This window comes from Gobio gobio (assembly GCF_949357685.1).
Source record: "Gobio gobio genome assembly, chromosome: 7".
NCBI lineage: Eukaryota > Metazoa > Chordata > Actinopteri > Cypriniformes > Gobionidae > Gobio > Gobio gobio.
The window spans coordinates 55,651,184-55,673,844 of NC_137103.1; the positions used below are offsets into that span (position 1 = coordinate 55,651,184).

General features: G+C 39.6%; 1 protein-coding gene across 1 annotated transcript in view; it reads right to left on the bottom strand.

The window, feature by feature from the left end:
• edar (ectodysplasin A receptor) overlaps positions 1-22,661 on the bottom strand; it is a 78,394-nt gene that overhangs the window by 24,593 nt on the left and 31,140 nt on the right. Inside the window, exons 4-5 of the mRNA XM_079822010.1 lie at positions 10,042-10,223; positions 5,646-5,731 (exon numbers count right to left, since the gene is read on the bottom strand). Coding sequence (XP_079678136.1) covers positions 5,646-5,731; positions 10,042-10,223 — 268 coding nt within the window. The remainder of the gene's footprint in view (positions 1-5,645; positions 5,732-10,041; positions 10,224-22,661) is intronic.

Consider the following 22,661-nt stretch of genomic DNA (forward strand, 5'->3'; position numbering starts at 1 on the left):
GTTCAAGTAGAGATTTCAATGTCGCCCGGTTTGGTTCTAGTGGTTTTGTTCAAGTAGAGATTTCAATGTCGCCCCGTTTGGTTCTGGTGGTTTTGTTCAAGGACAGATTTCAATGTCGCCTGGTTTTGTTCTAGTGGTTTTGTTCAAGTAGAGATTTCAATGTCGCCTGGTTTTGTTCTAGTGGTTTTGTTCAAGTAGAGATTTCAATGTCGCCTGGTTTTGTTCTAGTGGTTTTGTTCAAGGACAGATTTCAATGTCGCCTGGTTTTGTTCTAGTGGTTTTGTTCAAGTAGAGATTTCAATGTCGCCTGGTTTTGTTCAAGTAGAGATTTCAATGTCGCCTGGTTTTGTTCTAGTGGTTTTGTTCAAGTAGAGATTTCAATGTCGCCCGGTTTGGTTCTAGTGGTTTTGTTCAAGGACAGATTTCAATGTGCCTGGTTTTGTTCTAGTGGTTTTGTTCAAGTAGAGATTTCAATGTCGCCTGGTTTTGTTCTAGTGGTTTTGTTCAAGGACAGATTTCAATGTCGCCTGGTTTTGTTCTAGTGGTTTTGTTCAAGTAGAGATTTCAATGTCGCCTGGTTTTGTTCAAGTAGAGATTTCAATGTCGCCTGGTTTTGTTCTAGTGGTTTTGTTCAAGTAGAGATTTCAATGTCGCCCGGTTTGGTTCTAGTGGTTTTGTTCAAGGACAGATTTCAATGTCGCCTGGTTTTGTTCTAGTGGTTTTGTTCAAGAAGAGATTTCAATGTCGCCTGGTTTTGTTCTGGTGGTTTTGTTCAAGTAGAGATTTCAATGTCGCCTGGTTTTGTTCTGGTGGTTTTGTTCAAGAAGATATTTCAATGTCGCCTGGTTTTGTTCTGGTGGTTTTGTTCAAGAAGATATTTCAATGTCGCCTGGTTTTGTTCTGGTGGTTTTGTTCAAGTAGAGATTTCAATGATGCCCAGTTTGGTTCTAGTGGTTTTGTTTTAGTTAAATATTTAAATGCAGCCTAATTTTGTACTATAGAGAAATTTAAATGTTTTTTTTTCTTTCTAGTAAGCATCAATGAAGTTGCGATCAGTCTTTAATGAAAATCCTCAGTTGTCTGATGTGTTCATCATTTACCCAAATGTAATTAGCCATCATTTAAGCAACAATGTTAGGAATATAGAGTCATTTCATCAGTCAGTAAAATCTCTGATTTCAGGCAGAATTACTATCATCTGATGACATCCTTCACTGTGGTTGAAAATGACTTCACTTTAAGTGGAAATTGTTTGATAGAGTATAATTTGATACAGCATGGCATTTACTGTATAACAATCCAACATTAAATACGGCACACTAACAGTCTTAATGGGCCCAAACACAAACGTGTCTGAATCTGCTGGACGAGTGTTTTCATCTACACGAGTATTGATTTAATTATGACCATCTGATCTGAAAAGCAAACAGCTCCCACACGAACAGAACAATTTGTCAAAAGTTCTCGTATGTTTGACGTCTTTGCTTATTTCTCTCTCATTGAGAGTGTCAAACACAGTGTAAATGAAATAAATGCCGTAAGGATGGTTCGCTGAAACCCGATCAGTCGTTTGGCAGATTTACTCATTGCGGCTCTAGGGCTGTTCATTATGAATCTGATGTCACATCGGCTCTCAACGACAGCATTGATTTAAGGCCAACTTGTCCTTTTAGATGCACATGATCTGAAGGTTTCTGCTTGATCGCATTATATGTGACCGGCGACTGGAAACAGCGAAACATGCGAAGCTGACCGAATTAGAATCACATGTTGGCATGCGTGAGGTCCGCTGGTGGACGGAGGACGCATGTTTTCACCCATGTCAAATGCAAGCAGCAGCAAGTTAATAATCTTTTTATTTCCTCAAAACTCTTAATTATCAGACACAACCTGCGCTGCGGGCGAGCATAATTTGCAGATTACCTGGCGAGTGTGAGCATGTCTTCACCCGAGCGACTCGCTGCATAGTTTCAGAGCCTTAAAGGGCCTGTTTGTTACGTTTTTTAAATTAAATATCATTCCCACCTGCTTAATTTCTGTCACCACATAATAGAAAACAATTAAAGAGGCAGTGAAAACCCCAGGACCGGCGCAGACGTGTTTCACAGCACAAAGATGTTCAAAAAAACTCAAACCAAAAATGATTCAGACAGCAGATATAATGTTTTACTGGTGAGTGCAGGAAACTATAGTTCATTTATGTAAGTGAGGATCGCACAATAAAGTAAACTGGGACATATTATACCCCAAAAGTACTTCATATAGTAACTACCGGTAACATTTATAAACATTTGGGAGCAAAATGATTCAGACACTTTGAGCTGAGCATGTTTTAAGCGTTTTTCTTTAATTGCTAATGCGACCTTTGACCTAAATACTAAATTGGTATTATCTAATTGTGTCCTTAAATCTAACAGCTGATTGTTTGATTGTAATCCATTACATCCCTTTCTATCAAATTATCTGACTTTATCAAGATGAGTTTGTTCTGACACAGTTTAACTCAGCTCTTGTCATATTTTATTACCGTTTTCTAAAATATAGCAAATAAACTGTGATAATGTGTTGGTTTCTGAATACATTTTGGTTTTAGTTATCACAACATACAATTCAACATTAGAATAAGTAATAACGTGTTGTTTCAACTTAAAGTAAGTGTTTGAGATTGACTTAAAATGTTAAGTTTAGTTAACTTTAGATTGTTGCTGCAACTTGAAAGTTGTTGAGAACTTAAATATCCAACTTAAATGAACTAAACTTAAAAAGTCAAGCACAAACACTTTAAGTTGAAACAGAATATAACATTAGAATAATAATAATGTGTTGTTTCAACTAAGTGTTTATGCCTGATTTAAAATGTTAAGTTTAGTTTAGTTGGATATTTAAGTTATCTAAACAAATTTCAAGTTGCAGCAACAAATTAAAGTTAACTTAACTTCAAATTTTAAGTCAAGCACAAACACTTTAAGTTGAAACAGAATTTAATTTAATAATGTGTTTCAACTTAAAGTGTTTATTCTTGATTTAAATTAAGTTTAGTTAACTAGTTTAGTTGGATATTTAAGCTATCTAAACACATTTCAAGTTGCAGCAACAATCTAAAGTTAACTAAACTTAAAAATTTAGGTTGCAGCAACCATTTTTTACAGAGATAACTTAAATATCCAAGTTTAGTTAGTTTAGTTGGATATTTAAGTTCTCAACACATTTCAAGTTGCAGCAACAAACTAAAGTTAACTAAACTTAACATTTTAAGGCAAGCACAAACACTTTAAGTTGAAACAGAATTTAATTTAATAATGTGTTGTTTAAACTTAGCGTTTATGCCTGATTTAAAATTTTAAGTTTAGTTAAGTTTAGTTTACTTAGCATTTTAAGTAAGTTATCTCTGGAAGAAAATGTTGCTGCAACTTAAAATTTTAAGTTTAGTTCAGTTAAGTTGGATATTTAAGTTAACTAAACTTAAAATGTTAAGTTCCAGCAACTATTTTTTACAGAGATAACTTAAATATCCAACTAAACTGAACTAAACTTGGATATTTAAGTTATCTCAACAAATTTCAAGTTGCAACAACAAACTAAAGTTAACAAAACTTAAAATGTTAAGTTCCAGCAACAATTTTTTTATAGAGATAACTTAAATATCAAACTAAACTAAATTTAACTAATCTCTGTAAAAATGTTGCTGCAACTGAAAATTAAGTTTAGTCCAGTTAAGTTGGATATTTAAGTTCTCAACAAATTTCAAGTTGCAGAAACAAACTAAAGTTAACTAAACTTAAAATGTTAAGTCAAGCACAAACATTTACTTTAAGTTGAAACATAATTTTATTTAATAATATGTTGTTTAAATTTAAAGTGTTTATTCTTGCTTTAAAATTTTAAGTTTAGTTAACTGAACTAAACTTAATTTTAAGTTGCAGCAACATTTTCTTACAGAGATAACTTAAATATCAAAGTAAACTAAAGTTAAGTTGGATATTTAAGTTATCTAAACAAATTTCAAGTTGCAGCAACAAACTAAAGTTAACTAAACTTACCATTTTAAGTCAAGCATAAACACTTACTTTCAGTTGAAACAACACATTATTACTTATTCTAATGTTGAATTTTAAGTTGTGATAACTAATCATCACAATAATTTTTTACAGTGCATGATTTGATATATTTAAAATATTGCTATACACTTTACAATAAGGTTTAATTTGTTAAATTTAGTTAGTTAACATTAAATAACAATGAACAACAGCATCTATTAATCTTAGTTAATGTTAATCTCTTTTGTTTAAAAACAAAAGTAATGCACTGTACAAAAATGATGTTGTTTTAAGTATAAATATTCAAACATTCTTAAAACAAGATACATTTACTGAAGAAACTAAATTACTTTTCAACAAGGAAAAAAAAAATCTGCCAATGGGGTCATAAAATAAACTTGATTTCGATTTTTCTTGATTTAAAAATGTTTAGATATTTCTACAGGAAAACAAGACGCTTGTTTTTTTTAGGGCTGTCAAAAGATTAATCGCGATTAATCGCATCCAAAATAAAAGTTTGTGTTTACATAATATATGTGTGTGTACTCTGTTAATTATTATTTATATATAAATACACACACATTCATGTATATATTTAAGAAATATTTGCATGTGTATACATTTATATAATCTATAATATATATAAATGTTTTATATATAAAAATATTTTTTTCTTAAATATATACATGCTTGTGTGTGTATTTATATATAAATAATAATTAACAGAGTACACACACATATATTATGTAAACACAAACTTTTATGTTGGATGCGATTAATCGCGATTAATCTTTTGACAGCCCTAGTTGTTTTATTTTTATTGTAGTTTTTGTAACACTTTACAATAAGGTTTCCTTTTCTTTTACTCCTTTTCTAAAGCCTTTGAGTGCAACACGACCGAATCTTGTTGAGAACAAGCTGGGATTTAAAAAAAAAAAAGGAAAAAGAAATTAGCAAAACAAAACAATAAAAAGCCTGGCTCTCTCTCTGTCGGTGAAACCTGGAGTTAATTTGTTCCCTCTCTTCCACAAACGATGACATTTTATCCTAAATAAAATCAAAACCCCCAAAACCTGAATGGAAACCAGACGTCATTTACTGCACTAATTCAGAAATGAAAAATCCTCGCTGCTACTTTCTGTAATGTTTTAGAGGATTAAGCGGCCTTAAGTCTGAAGGTTAAGCGGGAATGGTCGCGCGCGCTTCTGCAGTGTGTCACAGCGCGCCTGCGGTCTGTTCCATTCACTCACTGCTTCAGGTATGCGCTGTTAATCAGTGAGTCAACCATGTTATGAACGATCTGCCAAACACTAAACCCAGGCCAAGAGAAGGAAAATAAATCTTAAAAATATTCATCCACCGCAAACGCGCTCGCTGATGGACTCCAGGCGGCCCCGAGCTCCTCAGCGCCGCTTTATTGATGACCTGCTATTTGTTTCATTACAGGAACTCGGGGGAACTCTGGTTTTGGTTCGGTTTGGTTTGGGTTTAGTATCCCGAACTGTGTGTGGGCCTGGTACGGCAAACCAGGACCGGAATGGAAGAGTTTACTGTGTGTTTATGCACTGCTGAGATGAGCTGAAACAGATAATAATGAAAAGCTCTTACACTCTTTGATGTTGCGCGGAGCGTTCTGACAGGAATGACACACCATGCCGTAGATGTTACGCGGACGGTTTTCCAGGATGTAGTACCTGAAGGAGAAGAGAAGCATAGGAAGGTCAGAACTCAATGTGCAGATGTTCATTAAAACAAATATATATATAGAATCAGTGTAAGGTTTAGACAGGACACGTTCAGGACTGAAACACATTACAATACACAAGAGTTATTCAGAGTGAGAGAACGACAGATGGATGGATGGATAGATGGATAGATAGATAGATAGAGTGATAGAGATAGATAGATAGATAGATAGATAGATAGATAGATAGATAGATAGATAGATAGATAGATAGATAGATAGATAGATAGATAGATAGATAGATAGATAGATAGATAGATAGATAGATAGATAGATAGATAGATAGATAGATAGATAGATAGATAGATAGATAGATAGATAGATAGATAGATAGACAGACAAAAAGAACGACAAAATGACAGACAGAAAAACGATAGAATGACAGAATGAGACAGAAAGAACAATGGATGGATGGATAGACAGAAATAACGACAGAATGAGAGAGAAAGAACAATAGAACGACGATAGATAGACAGAATGACAGATTGAAAGAAGGACCAATAGATAGATAGACAGACAAAAAGAACGTCAGACAGAAAAACGATAGAATGACAGAACGAGAGACAGAAAGAACGATGGATGGATGGATGGATGATGGAACAAAAGAATGAGAGAGAGAATGATAGAACGACGATAGATAGATAGATAGACAGATAGATAGACAGATAGATAGATAGATAGATAGATAGATAGATAGATAGATAGATAGATAGATAGATAGATAGATAGATAGATAGATAGATAGATAGATAGATAGATAGATAGATAGATAGATAGATAGATAGATAGATAGATAGATATAACAACAGACAGATAGAAGGAATGATAGATAGATAGAAATAACAACAGACAAAATGAACGACAGACAGAAAAACGATAGAATGACAGAATGTGAGACAGAAAGAACAATGGATAGAATGACAGAATGACAGACAGACAGAACGATAGATGGATGGATGGATAGACAGAAAGAACAACAGAATGAGAAAGAGAAAGAACGATAGAATGACGAAAGATAGACAGAATGACACACAGAAAGAACGACCGACAGAACAACAGATAGACAGAAGGAACGATAGAGATAGACAGAATGACACAGAAAGAACGACAGACAGAACAACAGATAGACAGAAGGAACGATAGATAGACAGACAGAACAACACAGACTGAAGGAACGATAGAGATAGACAGAATGACAGACAGAAAGAACGACAGACAAAAAGAACGATAGAGCGACAGACAGACAGAAGGAACGATCGATAGACAGAATAACAGATAGATAGACAGACAAAAAGAACGACAGACAGTAAGAATAGCAGAACAACAGAAAGAAAAAAACGATCAGGTGGATGGATGGATGGATGGATGGATGGAACATGGAGTGATTTGGTAAAGATCTAACAGTTCAAAAGTCAAAGAGTGTTTTTAGTCCATATAATGGAAGTCAATGGGAACCGAAACACTGTACGAACATCCCTTTAATATTCAAACCGATAAACATCTGTCCGACCTCACAGGAATACTGTTAATAACTGGAGTTTATTCACATATGCATTTAGTATGTAAAGACTAGAACCGTTGACAGAAAAGAGAAAACAACCCAGCCGAATAGTTGATTAGCTGGATGTGTTTTATTCTACGCCGCATGCTCAGTGTTAGTCTGTGTGCTTCATGTCTTATCTTCAGTGAGCCGAGACGCCACTGATGCCCTGAAAACACACACACATCAATGCCTTCAGATGCAGAACCGCAGAAACGCCTGATCAAAGCCATCATGCGGGACAATCTCAAAGGAAATATCCCACTATCAGACTTTACGTCCCTCAAAACAGAAACAGCGCAGACTTCCTGAGGCGTCCTACAGAGTATATTAAACACACTCAATAATGTTCTTTTAAAAAGCTGCACTTTGTATATTTACATTGAAGACAATTGAAACCAGACCTTGCACTTTAAGTGGCTACAGCAGCGTGAAGCCGTCGCATGTGCGCGCGCGCGCGCGCGTGTGTGTGTGTGTGTGTGTGTGTGTGTGTGCAGGACTTCAGGAAGATGGGTCATTCTAAACTGTGACTAGCTTCAAGGTTATGGTTTGGAGAAGGTTAGGGTTACACTGACAAAATGATGTTCTTCCTCAGTATTCAATATCAAATATATAAACATTCTTAAATCAAGACACATTTACTGGAGAAGCAAAATGACTGAAGATATTAAGTGTTTTCTTTCTTCTCCAGTAAATGTGTCTTGATTTAAGAATGTATTCAATATTTGTGATGTATATTAGATATTGAAAACTGAGGAAGAACATCATTTTTTGCTGTGAACACTGTTCGTTTTATAGAGTGCAACAGTCAATTCCGGAAGCAAAAACTCTCCACAGGGAAATAATTTTTTTAACGATAACTTATAAACTGTTAAAGACAGCCTTCCTGTGAGCTACGAGGTTGTTAATCGATAGTTTGTGCTTTCTGTTGGCATTATAGCAACTTATTTAAAAAAATAATCAAGTTTGACAGCGAAATTCATGGTGAAAAACTACATTACCCATAATGCTGTGCTGAAATCCCACCAATCAGAGAGTAGCAGCGAATGAATCGCATCAAAATAGCTCTTTAGCTCCGCCCACTCCTATGAAGCACCGCAAGTTATTTAATCGAGTCTCCCTGTGCTCTCAAAATACTTAAATATTTGTATATGCATATTTTTATTGTTTAATAGCTATATTCATGGTGAAAAACAACATTACCCATGATGCTGTGCAGGCAATTCCACCAATCAGAGAGTAGCAGTAAACAAATCGCATCAAAATTGCTCTTTAGCTCCGCCCACTCCAATGAAACACGGTGAAGGATGTAATCAAGTCTCCCAGAGCTCTCAAAATACTTAAATATTTGGATATGGATATTTTTATTACGTTTAACAGCTAAATTCGTGGTGAAAAACTACATTTCCCATGATGCTATGCAGACAATTCCACCAATCAGAGAGTAGCAGTGAGCAAATGTGCCAAAATAGCTCTTTAGCTCCGCCCACTCCTATGAAGCACCGCAAATTATGTAATCGAGTCTCCATGTGCTCTCAAAATACTTTAATATTTGTATATGCATATTTTTTTATTCAATTTGACAGTGAAATTCATGGTGAAAATTTACACTACCCTTGATGCTGTGCAGAAATCCCACCAATCGGAGAGTAGCAGTGAGCAAACGTGCCAAAATAACTCTTTAGCTCCGCCCACTCCTATAAAACACCACAAATGATGTAATCGCGTCTCACTGTGCTCTCAAAATACTTAAATATTTGTATATGCATATTTTTAGTAAGTTTAACAGCTAAATTCATGGGGAAAAACTACATTACCCATGATGCTGTGCAGAAATTCCTCCTATCAGAGAGTAGCAGTGAGCAAATGTGCCAAAATAGCTCTTTAGCTCCGCCCACTCCTATGAAACACGGTGAACGATGTAATCGAGTCTCCCTGTGCTCTCAAAATACTTTAATATTAGTATATGCATATTTTTAGTAAGTTTAACAGCTAAATTCATGGGGAAAAACTACATTACCCATGATGCTGTGCAGAAATTCTACCAATCAGAGAGTAGCAGCGAACAAATCGCACCAAAATAACTCTTTAGCTCCGCCCATTCCAATGAAACACGGCGAATGATGTAATCGAGTCTCCCTGTGCTCTCAGAATACTTAAATATTTGTATATACTGTACATGCATATTTTATAAATAAACTTGAAATATAATGTTTCTATAGATATAATAAACAACTTTTCGTTTTATTGTATATTTCACAATTTTTTTATTTGATTGTCATTCACAATGCTTCATGATTCTTTCCCTCATTAAAGCCATTAAGCAGGGCTACTATAGTTCATTCAAAGTAAAGCCATTGAAAAACATTTTTATTACTTGAAATAAAATTAAATAAAAAATATACAAAAATATAAATGTATTGAATGGGATGTTCAAAAATGACTAAAACTAGCTAAAATGAAACCACATAATATAAAATCAAAAACTGATTCAAAATATTAATATTAATGTCAATGATACTAAAATAAAACTACCATTTAGTTCACAGAGCGATTTTCAAATACTTTTTTCAAAATGTTGTGATTCTCCTCATAGCTTATAATGCTTTAGACTCTTCAGAAATTCCTATGGGAAAAATTAATGAAAAAAAAATAAACATTTCCAGAACCAACGCCACTGAAATAGTCAAATGCACTCCATTTCGCTCACTGTTTCTTACCCCGGTAAACACGGTCCGCACTCAGCGTCGCTCTCTAAAGTCCCCGTCGTCAACACGGTGGCCCGGTACAGGGAGTCGCAGTCTTTGTGTCGACGGCAGATCTCGTACTTGCCTTTGGAGAACTTCCCCGCTGGACACGCCACACAGTTATAGTCGTCATCCTTAGTGCCATAACCACAGTTCTGAAAAACACACACAAACGTTTGACATCAGCAGAAATCACGAAAAGATCTGCAGACCTGATCCGGGACGTCTGTGTCATATGTAGGGCTTTAAAAGACATTTAAAGCTGCACTATGTAAGTTTTCCGTCCGCTAGAGGTCACCTATTCAAAACAAAGTCTTTTATTATGCCACAGTCGCCTCGCGAGCAGCGGGGCTTTTATTATGCCACAGTCGCCTCGCGAGCAGCGGGACTTTTATTATGCCACAGTCGCCTCGCAAGCAGCGGGACTTTTATTATGCCACAGTCGCCTCGCGAGCAGCGGGACTTTTATTATGCCACAGTCGCCTCGTGAGCAGCGGGACTTTTATTGTGCCAAAATTGCCTCGTGAGCAGCGGGACTTTTATTATGCCACAGTCGCCTCGCGAGCAGCGGGACTTTTATTATGCCACAGTTGCCTCGCAAGCAGTGGGACTTTTATTATGACAGTCACCTTGCGAGCAGCAGGACTTTTATTATGCCACAGTCACCTGGCAAGTAGTGGGACTTTTATTATGCCAAAATCGCCTCGTGACCAGTGGGACTTTTATTATGCCACAGTCGCCTCGCGAGCAGCGGGACTTTTATTATGCCACAGTCGCCTCGCGAGCAGCGGGACTTTTATTATGCCACAGTCGCCTCACGAGCAGCGGGACTTTTATTATGCCACAGTTGCCTCACGAGCAGCGGGGCTTTTACTATGCCACAGTCACCTCGCGAGTAGCGGGACTTTTATTATGCCACAGTCGCCTCATGAGCAGCAGGACTTTTATTATGACAGTCGCCTCGCGAGCAGCGGGACTTTTTTATGACAGTCGCCTCGCGAGCAGCAGGACTTTTATTATGACAGTCGCCTCATGAGCAGCAGGACTTTTATTATGACAGTCGCCTCATGAGCAGCAGGACTTTTATTATGCCACAGTCGCCTCATGAGCAGCAGGACTTTTATTATGCCACAGTCGCCTCACGAGCAGCGGGACTTTTATTATGCCACAGTCGCCTCGCAAGCAGCGGGACTTTTATTATGCCACAGTCGCCTCGCGAGCAGCGGGACTTTTATTATGCCAAAATTGCCTCGTGAGCAGCGGGACTTTTATTATGCCACAGTCGCCTCGCGAGCAGCGGGACTTTTATTATGCCACAGTTGCCTCATGAGCAGCAGGACTTTTATTATGCCACAGTCGCCTCACGAGCAGCGGGACTTTTATTATGCCACAGTCGCCTCGCAAGCAGCGGGACTTTTATTATGCCACAGTCGCCTCGTGAGCAGCGGGACTTTTATTATGCCAAAATTGCCTCGTGAGCAGCGGGACTTTTATTATGCCACAGTCGCCTCGCGAGCAGCGGGACTTTTATTATGCCACAGTTGCCTTGCAAGCAGTGGGACTTTTATTATGACAGTCGCCTTGCGAGCAGCAGGACTTTTATTATGCCACAGTCACCTGGCAAGTAGTGGGACTTTTATTATGCCAAAATCGCCTTGTGAGCAGTGGGACTTTTATTATGCCACAGTCGCTGTCGCGAGCAGCGGGACTTTTATTATGCCACAGTCGCCTCGCGAGCAGCGGGACTTTTATTATGCCACAGTTGCCTCACGAGCAGCGGGACTTTTACTATGCCACAGTCACCTCGCGAGTAGCGGGACTTTTATTATGCCACAGTCGCCTCATGAGCAGCAGGACTTTTATTATGACAGTCGCCTCGCGAGCAGCGGGACTTTTTTATGACAGTCGCCTCGCGAGCAGCAGGACTTTTATTATGACAGTCGCCTCATGAGCAGCAGGACTTTTATTATGACAGTCGCCTCATGAGCAGCAGGACTTTTATTATGCCACAGTCACCTCATGAGCAGCAGGACTTTTATTATGACAGTCGCCTCATGAGCAGCAGGACTTTTATTATGCCACAGTCGCCTCATGAGCAGCAGGACTTTTATTATGCCACAGTCGCCTCACGAGCAGCGGGACTTTTATTATGCCACAGTTGCCTCACGAGCAGCGGGACTTTTACTATGCCACAGTCACCTCGCGAGTAGCGGGACTTTTATTATGCCACAGTCGCCTCATGAGCAGCAGGACTTTTATTATGACAGTCGCCTCGCGAGCAGCGGGACTTTTTTATGACAGTCGCCTCATGAGCAGCAGGACTTTTATTATGCCACAGTCGCCGGCGCCACTTCCGCTCCTCCGCTCATGAGTGTGAGGTAAGAGGGGAACACAAATATGATGTCATCGACAGGCCACGCCCTCACACGTCCCGGTTCCTCGGGTAAAATAGCATCTCACGATTTACAAACATTTGGGATATTGTAAGTTCTCAACTCAACAAAATATATAACACTGGCCTAGTGGGGTTTGGAGATTTGACTGAAAAAATGTTACATAGTGCAGCTTTAATATTGAGTAATATTATTGATTTGACTGAACTGAGCTGAATAATCTAACAGGGAACGTTCTCAGAACTTATACATTAGAAAAACATATCTTTGACACTATGAATCAACACTGATCTGAATAATGGTCTTTTTAGAGTCTCATATTTGATGAGGTTTGAGGCGATGTGTGTTTTATGAAGCGCTGTAGAAATGCAGCTAACATGACTTGATCTGATGAGACCCTCAGAAAAGAATCATTGCTCTTCACTGAAAGCCCAGTTGGTTTTAATCACCCAATATTAACCAGCTTCAGCCAGCTGTACGAGTTCACCGCTAAAGCCTCGACCTGCCAGAGCTATCCCGCGCCTGTGCCGCTTAATGGAAAACATGTCCTGAAGAAACATCCCACCCGGCTCTAACCGCATTCATATTAGATCTGGAGATGTCCTGCTTTACACTGACGGTTCATATCATCGCATTTCATAACCCAGATCCAGAACTACTCCATCTTTATTCTGATTATTGCACATGTTAGAATAATAGCGCATTGATGGAAACTCGCGGAGATGGAAATCTGGGAACGATGATGCAGTGACCAAAACATGTGACACCAATGAAAACTCTTAGAGGCTTTTCCTTCACTTTCTCCGTGTTGTTTTTCAGTACAAATATCCGAACATTTCCAAATCAAGATATATTTACTGGAGAAGCAAATCGGCTGAAGATATCAGGCGTTCAAGAGCGTAGAGCTGTAATAGCTCATAAATGATCGGTTAAAAATGGCTCAAAACAGACTCAAGTGTCTTATATCAGTTGAACCTTTGGTTCAAGACGAACAAAACACACGTCTCGATTTTTGGGGTATTTGGCGAAAATGTTGGGTATTTTGGATTTTTCGGAAAAAAAAACGTGAATGGACGGCAAAACGTTCGAAATGGGCGTGGCCACTTTTACTAAAACGGCTATCCCTCTTGAACGGAATGAGATGATTTCCCGCTGTCCCGCTGTCAATCGAAACGTTCGTTAAATATTCAAGATTATTTAAAAAATTTAATTTCACGAACTAACCCTAGGTTTATCGCCCGATCGGAACCAAACCAGTGCAGAAAGATTCTCTGGAGTCTGATTTAATTTAAAAACTGATATAAAATTTAATTTCGATTCACGTTTGCGACAGGATGCCAAATGAGATGATTTCCCCAAACTCTGCGCACCTCTGTATGGACTCGGTCTGTGCTCGCGTGAAATGGGACGCTGCGACTGGCCACTTGGTGGCGCTATAAACTGAAAAAAACCCACAAAAACGGCTATAGCTACACAACAGTCAGCCCGATTGACTTGAGAACTGGCATGTGGCGTCTTTGTCCGAGGTGGCCACCATTGACACCATTGCCACCATTGGACATTCGCGTATCTCGATAAACACAGCTGTCGTCGGCCAATGAAGTTTGAGCGGCTGTCAGACAAGGTTAACGGAGGCCGATCGGAACAAAACTCGCTGGGCCTGTGAGAAAATCAAAAGAAATCGGCCAAAATTGCGCCTTCACATTTTTTCACATACGTAAAGGATTGTATATCACAAGATTTTCCGCACTTGTTCACGACATTCACACCATACGATAGAACTCCTCATTCTGACCAACTTTGCCTCGAGGAACGCCGCTGTCAATCAAAACGTTCGTTAAATATTGGAAATTCTATAAAAAATCCACTTTCGCGATCTAGCCCTAGGTTTATCGCCCGATCGGAACCAAACCAGTGCAGAAAGATTCTCTGGAGACTGATTGTCAATGATGTTAAAAAAAAGTACATTTAATTTCACGTTCGCGTCAGGACGCCAAAACGTTCAAAGTGGGCGTGGCCACTTTTACTAAAACGGCTATCCCTCTTGAACGGAATGAGATGATTTCACCAAACTCGGTGCATCTCTATATGGGCTCGGTCTGTGGTCGCGTGAAATGGGACGCTGCAACTGGCCACTTGGTGGCGCTATAAACTGAAAAAAAACACAAAAACGGCTATAGCTATGCAACAGTCAGTCCGATTGACTTGAGAACTGGCATGTGGCGTCTTTGTCCAAGGTGCCGCCATTGTCTACGAGGACATTCGCGTATCTCGATAAACACAGCTGTCGTCGGCCAATTAAGTTTTAGCAGCTGTCAGACAAGGTTAACAGAGGCCGATCGGAACGAAACTCGCTGGGCCTGTGAGAAAATCAAAAGAAATCAGCCAAAATTCCGCCTTCACATTTCTCACATACGTAAAGGATTGTATATCATGAGATTTTCCGCACTTGTCCACGACATTCACACCATACGGTAGAACAGCTAGGCCTCCAGGAACGCCGCTGTCAAACGAAAAGTTTGTTAAATATTCAAGATTATTTAAAAAATCTAATTTCACGAACTAGCCCGAGGTTTATCGCCCGATCAGAACCAAACCAGTGCAGAAAGATTCTCTGGAGTCTGATTGTCAATAATTATTAAAAAAAGTAAATTTAATTTCACGTTCGCGACAGGACGGCAAAACGTTCGAAGTAGGCGTGGCCACTTTTACTAAAACGGCTATCCCTCTTGAACAGAAGGAGAGGATTTCCCCAAACTCGGTGCACCTCTGTATGGGCTCGGTCTGTGGTTGCGTGAAAAAGGCCACGATGGCTGGCCACTTGGTGGCGCTATACACTGAAAAAACACAAAAACGGCTATAGCTACGAAACAGTCAGTCCGATTGACTTGAGAACTGGCATGTGGCGTCTTTGTCCAAGGTGCCGCCATTGTCTACGAGGACATTCGTGTATCTCGATAAACACAGCTGTCGTCGGCCAATGAAGTTTGAGCGGCTGTCAGACAAGGTTAACAGAGGCCGATCAGAACGAAACTTTCTGGGCCTGTGAGAAAATCAAAAGAAATCGGCCAAAAATGCGCCTTCACATTTCTCACGTGCGTAAAGGATTGTAAATCACGTGATTGTTCGTACAACATTCACACCATACGTTAGAACTCCTCATTCTGAGCAACTTTGCCTTTAGGAACGCCGCTGTCAATCAAAACGTTCGTTAAATATTGGAGATTCTTAAAAAAACAACTTCACGAACTAATCCTAGGGTTTTGGCTTAACCTCGATCAATGTTAAAAGGCTGTGAAACTACTATGCTTCCTTAGTAAATTGCCTGTTTTGGCTGTAAATGCTCGTTATCATCTACGATCTAAGTGGTTACATGCTTGCTAAATAAAACATAATACCTTTTTTACGCATGTGCTTAAATCGCTTGAACCCCGATAATTGCTGCTCGTGGTTATACTTCACAATTGTTTTCAGAAAGAAATTGATCACAATTAAGTGAGTTTATGGTTAAAACAAAAACATCTGGACAAAAATACAGAGGAAGAACATAATTTTTTGCAACTCTTCCATATAATACGCTTCAAATCTTTAATAATCATTGATTTCTTTTCAAGCCGAGCAGACGTGACTCTAGATCTCGATGAAAGGCTTCATCAGAACGTCTCCTGAGGCGGTTCCAGCTTTACTATTATTTTCTTGTCATTTGTAAACGTTCTCGTCAGTGTCAAAGCGCTGAGCTCTTAATTAGTGTAATGAGTCAATTATGCGTCTTTGGTGGGCAGAGGTGCATCTCTTTGTTCTTTTGGCCTCCAGTATTGATTTCGAGAGTCTTGGAGAGAACAGCGGAGATAAAAGAGATTGAAATGTTGTTGCGCGCCATCTGCTCCGGTTTAAAACTTATTGAAAAGTCCTTCTCAGTTCTGACATTTACCCCCAACATGCATTTGCTCCAGTTTAGGGACTTCTGAAAGAACACACACACACACACACACACACACACACACACACACACACACACACACACACACACACACACACACACACACACACACACACACACACACACACACACATACACACACACAACATGGTTTAAAGTCTTTTATCTCCTTCTATTGGATCAGGATCATCTCTGGCCCGAGGGCACGGCGTTATTGAATTGCTCAGGAATGCTGCGTCTGAAGGTCTTCTACTGCTGTAATAGTATTTAAATGATTAATTTTTTTCAGTTCTGTATTTTCCCAGGAAATTATTCGCACCGGGACAAAATTACATTGTTGAGAGAAGAAAGAAAAAAAACACAATAAGTTAATTTTTTTTTATTACGTTACAGAAATAAATGTAAACTAGTGTCGACATGTTTTTGATAGTCTCTTCTACTCTATATATGATCAAAAATACAGTGGAAATTATGAAATATTATTACAATTTTCTATGTAAATATATTGTAAAATGTAACTTATTCCTGTGATATTTTATCATAACGGAGCTTCCTCTGCTCTGATTGGTCAGATGGGCCACTCTGTTGTGATTGATCTACTCTGCTCTGATTGGTCAGATGGGCCACTCTGTTGTGATTGATCTACTCTGCTCTGATTGGTCAGATGGGCCACTCTGTTGTGATTGATCTACTCTGCTCTGATTGGTCAGACGACCCAGTCTGTTGTGATTGATCTACTCTGCTCTGATTGGTCAGACGACCCAGTCTGTTGTGATTGATCTACTCTGCTCTGATTGGTCAGACGGCCCAGTTTATTTAGATTGATCTACTCTGCTCTGGTTGGTCAGACGGCCCAGTCTGTTGTGATTGATCTACTCTGCTCTGATTGGCCAGACGGCCCAGTCTGTTGTGATTGATCTACTCTGCTCTGATTGGTCAGACGGCCCAGTCTGTTGTGATTGATCTACTCTGCTCTGATTGGTCAGACGACCCAGTTTATTTAGATTGATCTACTCTGCTCTGATTGGTCAGACGACCCAGTCTGTTGTGATTGATCTACTCTTCTCTGATTGGTCAGACAACCCATTCTATTGTGATTGATCTACTCTGCTCTGATTGGTCAGATGGCCCAGTCTGTAGTGATTGATCTACTCTGCTCTGATTGGCCAGACGGCCCAGTCTGTTGTGATTGATCTACTCTGCTCTGATTGGCCAGACGGCCCAGTCTGTTGTTATTGATCTACTTTGCTCTGATTGGTCAGATGGCCCAGTCTGTTGTGATTGATCTACTCTGCTCTGATTGGCCAGACGGCCCAGTCTGTTGTGATTGATCTACTCTGCTCTGATTGGCCAGACGGCCCAGTCTGTTGTTATTGATCTACTCTGCTCTGATTGGTCAGATGGCCCAGTCTGTAGTGATTGATCTACTCTGCTCTGATTGGCCAGACGGCCCAGTCTGTTGTGATTGATCTACTCTGCTCTGATTGGCCAGACGGCCCAGTCTGTTGTTATTGATCTACTTTGCTCTGATTGGCCAGACGGCCCAGTCTGTTGTGATTGATCTACTCTGCTCTGATTGGCCAGATGGCCCAGTCTGTTGTTATTGATCTACTTTGCTCTGATTGGTCAGATGGCCCAGTCTGTAGTGATTGATCTACTCTGCTCTGATTGGCCAGACGGCCCAGTCTGTTGTGATTGATCTACTCTGCTCTGATTGGCCAGATGGCCCAGTCTGTTGTGATTGATCTACTCTGCTCTGATTGGCCAGACGGCCCAGTCTGTTGTGATTGATCTACTCTGCTCTGATTGGCCAGATGGCCCAGTCTGTAGTGATTGATCTACTCTGCTCTGATTGGCCAGATGGCCCAGTCTGTTGTGATTGATCTACTCTGCTCTGATTGGTCAGATGGCCCAGTTTGTTGTGATTGATCTACTCTGCTCTGATTGGCCAGATGGCCCAGTCTGTTGTGATTGATCTACTTTGCTCTGATTGGCCAGATGGCCCAGTCTGTTGTGATTGATCTACTTTGCTCTGATTGGCCAGATGGCCCAGTCTGTTGTGATTGATCTACTTTGCTCTGATTGGCCAGATGGCCCAGTCTGTTGAGATTGATCTACTCTGCTCTGATTGGCCAGATGGCCCAGTCTGTAGTGATTGATCTACTCTGCTCTGATTGGCCAGATGGCCCAGTCTGTTGTGATTGATCTACTTTGCTCTGATTGGCCAGATGGCCCAGTCTGTTGAGATTGATCTACTCTGCTCTGATTGGCCAGATGGCCCAGTCTGTTGAGATTGATCTACTCTGCTCTGTTACCACCAGTCTCTTCCTTAGCACTTGATACCAAGCGATACAAACGTCCCTCCTCCGCCTTTCTCACTTAATGACACATTTGGAAACTCTATCGCCCCCTTGAGTCCTGAGGTCTGGTTGACGGATCTCAAGCGCTTCTGAACTCTTCTAGGGTTTCAACACTCAGAGCTTTGAAGTTCCTCTTCCTGCATGATTTACAGCAGGACCTTTATGAGAGCTGCTGCCTCAAGAGATCCGTTTCATGTGCTTTAGAAACGTGTTCCTAAGCATCAAATCAAAGAGAGTTTGATTTAGATCACAGCTCATTTAAATTACAGGCTGAAGGTGTCGCCAACGAAAGTAGAAGTGAGAAAGACGGTCTACGTCTAGGATCGGTTTACTTGTAATTTTCAGTGCCACTCCAAACAATCACTGAGGTATAATTATGCAAAAACACACTTATTTCTGTAATAGTTGTGGTGCATGTTTTTGGAAAGAATTGTGAAGAGATGCTTTCAGAAACAAGAGCGAATCTGATGGAAATCGTACTGTTAATGTTAATATTGATACCAGCAGTTTCCACTACACATAACAAGCGCTGAGACTTGTCTCTTTAAACACTCGAGATCTTTTGAAGTGCCATTTGACGCCGCTGCAGTCTGGGTGGTCTAGAGAAAGACCATCCGCTCTTAAAGCGACAGTTCACCTCTAGGATATGGTCATTATTAGGGTTGGGTACTGAAACCCGGTGCCAATATTAAACGGTATGTACCGGACCGAATCAGAACGCAGATTTCGGTGCCTCATTTCGGTACCAAAATTCAAAAGACAGACGCTCAGCGCTCGTCACATCACAACTCATGACAACTATTCAGTGTTTTCAACCACATCATGTTTATTTCAGGTTTCAGACATTTAAATGCTCATAAGTAGGCTACTCGCAACAAAACACACACTGATGTCTATGAAAGCGGCTTTGACAATCCTTTCAGACGGTTATAATTTGACTAACGCTACGTGTTTTATTCACATCACATTATATAGTAACTATATAGTTTACTCTATTCTTCTTCCACTTACTTTCATGTATTTCGTGAGACGAGAATGAACTCAAGTGTTGTAAATCCGACAGATCCGATTCTGAGGCGCAAACTAACATGGCGCCGCCCATTGCGCTTTATAGATCAACTAACACACATTCACTCACACATTTGAACATCAGATAGTTCGTGACACAGTTAAGAAGTTTGTGAATGTTTTGAATAAAAAGAAAAAACTAAATAAACCCGATACAGCTGAGCTGTGCTGTGTGTCATGTGAGAAGGATGCCGCGTCACCATGGAAACATTAAGGCAATGCGTTCTAAAATATTTAGCCAGAGAATATATTATCATGTTTCAAAATAAAGCTGAAGCTGGTTTGTAGCATACAAAGAATACAGACGACTGCTGTTATTACTGCAACTGTTATTTAGAGTTATATTAGGCTTGTTGTGGTTGGGTTAGGTGGCTTAGGTTTTACTGTGAATTTGTAAATATGTAAATTGTGTTTTGTATTTATTTATGTTCATACATTCAAGTATACATAAACATTTTAATAAATGGTTCAATTTAAATAAAATAAAAAAAATAAAAAAGCCATTTCATGTCATCCACCTCGTTTTGTGGCCTTTTTTTATTTTTTAAGTATCGGTTCAGGAACCGGTACCGTTTTAAAAGTATCGGTTTGGCACCGGAATCGTAAAAAAAACCCAAACGATACCCAACCCTAGTCATTATTGAGTCTCATGTCGTTCCAAACCTGCAAGCTGATATTCTTCTGAATTTGCACCACTAACAGTAGTTTATACGACAATCTTCTGATCTCATCTGATTTAAATATGTATGTGCACTGAGACTCATATGAACTACTGTAACATTGTGTCCTAACCAGACACAATGTGATGAAAGGTAAAAGAAAATCGGTCAACCAATTTTATCAATATTTAATCTCAGGTGCTTTCTCAAACGGAAGTCTGCGTATCTCGGCTGCCACGTCATCAAAAGTCGCTGACGCAGAGTCCTGCTCGGGTGCGGGTACACGAATATTGCTGAAACGGGTGAAAAACATCCTAACTGTGTCGGATCCGGGTGCGGGAGAAACACGGGTCTAAACACGGGTCTAAACAGTCATGTGCAAACGAATAAAAATATATCGTCACTGTCCGATGAAAACCACGTATGTCCATTTTTCCGATTTTGAGATTTTTCGACGGATTGAATGTCCAGGTTAATTTCCGTATACAGTATGCTTCACATATCTAAATGGCCAATGAAAAGTTGTGAAATCATGTCATCTGATTTTCACGTTTATCCATTTGGTGTCAAAGCTGTCAATCACGCCGCGTATCTCCCGCCCTGTGGAAGCATCTCGCCGGTCTCGTGAAACATAGCCTGGTGAGACAATGACTTTCCTTCATCGAGGTAAACGTTTCCCCCCTGACGCCAGACGTACGTTTAGGAGTGACAAAATTACGGTAGGACTGTACAAACAAAGTATCTGTCTAGCATTACCATGTCAGTGTATTGATTCATTGTCCCTTCATAGTTTGCAAGAGACATTTAATAAATGTATAATTAAAATTAAATAAACTAAGCGTATTTAATAAACTAAGACGTAGGCTATTTAATAAACTGAGCGTATTCCTCTGTCAATATGAAACGCGACTTGGCCATTCTAATTAATGATCGGAAGAACGCGTATCGACCACCGTTACTGTAAAATATGCACGTATGTTCAATTAAACTCAATTTTGGTCAAATGTGGATTATATTATTACACTGGCAAGAATATGGTTACATGTAAAGATGCCGTACCAAGTATGACAACGCTACATTCAACTGCTTTTGAAATACGGTGTTTTTTCACTTCCTGAAAAGTAACTGTTTTGGACATACGTGAGTTTCATCGGGCAGCGACGATATGCATGTATATTGTAGATGGGTTCCAATATATGCATATTTTTAGGAACACATCTACAAAAATATGTTTTTTAAAATATAAAATTATTTCAAATCCATAGCAAGCCGATAACTGTGGTAACAAACCAAGCACAGTTCTATCGAACAGTATTTTTCAAAAGGGGACAGAACTGAATGTGCCTAATGATGATAAAGACACATAACCATGTTTGACAGCTTCGGCTGAAGTTGTCCTTGTGTTAATGGTTATGTAGGCTACTAACTTCAGTATGATGGCAATAACATTTTTGGTAAGTGTGTCTATAATGTTACGCTAAGCTGATTTTATTTCCGGTGCGGGTCGGCTGTCGGTTCTATTTTAAGCGTGTCGGGTCCGGTGCAGATTTTAATTAGTGCTGTTGTCGGAAAACGGGCCGGACGCTGTTTTAAAGCTACACTGTGTGATATGTTCCCCCATCTAGTGGTAAAAAGGTATATGACCATCCATAGAATATTAGTTTCTGTTCCTCTCAATTCCGATTTCGTTTTAACTCCTACGGTGGCCGATTTAGTCCAAGATTAACATGGCTTCCAGTTCGCCCTCGTCCACATTCGACACGCTGCCATCGAGTGTTAAAACGCCAAAGGCGAAGCTTGAATTTACGGGTATGTCCCTCTTTGGCTAATGTACTTTCAAGATGGAGGAGCAACATGGCGACCCGCATTCGAACCCTCACCCGTATGTGTTTTCAATGGCATATTATAAACTTACGAGAATACTTTATTACTTGAAAGAAGTAAATATACATTAATGAGCACATATATTTTTGAAAGAACTAAGTGTTTTTAGCTAAAAATAAACTAAAAAAGTTACACAGTGTAGCTTTAAGCACTTGCGGGTACGGTCGGGTTTACAAAATCGGGCCGTGCAGGACTCTGCGCTGACGGCCATCTTAATTTGAAGGATCCTTGGAAGACAGCCTTCGTTTTGAAGGATACATTGGATGTATCCATCACCATAGATATCCAT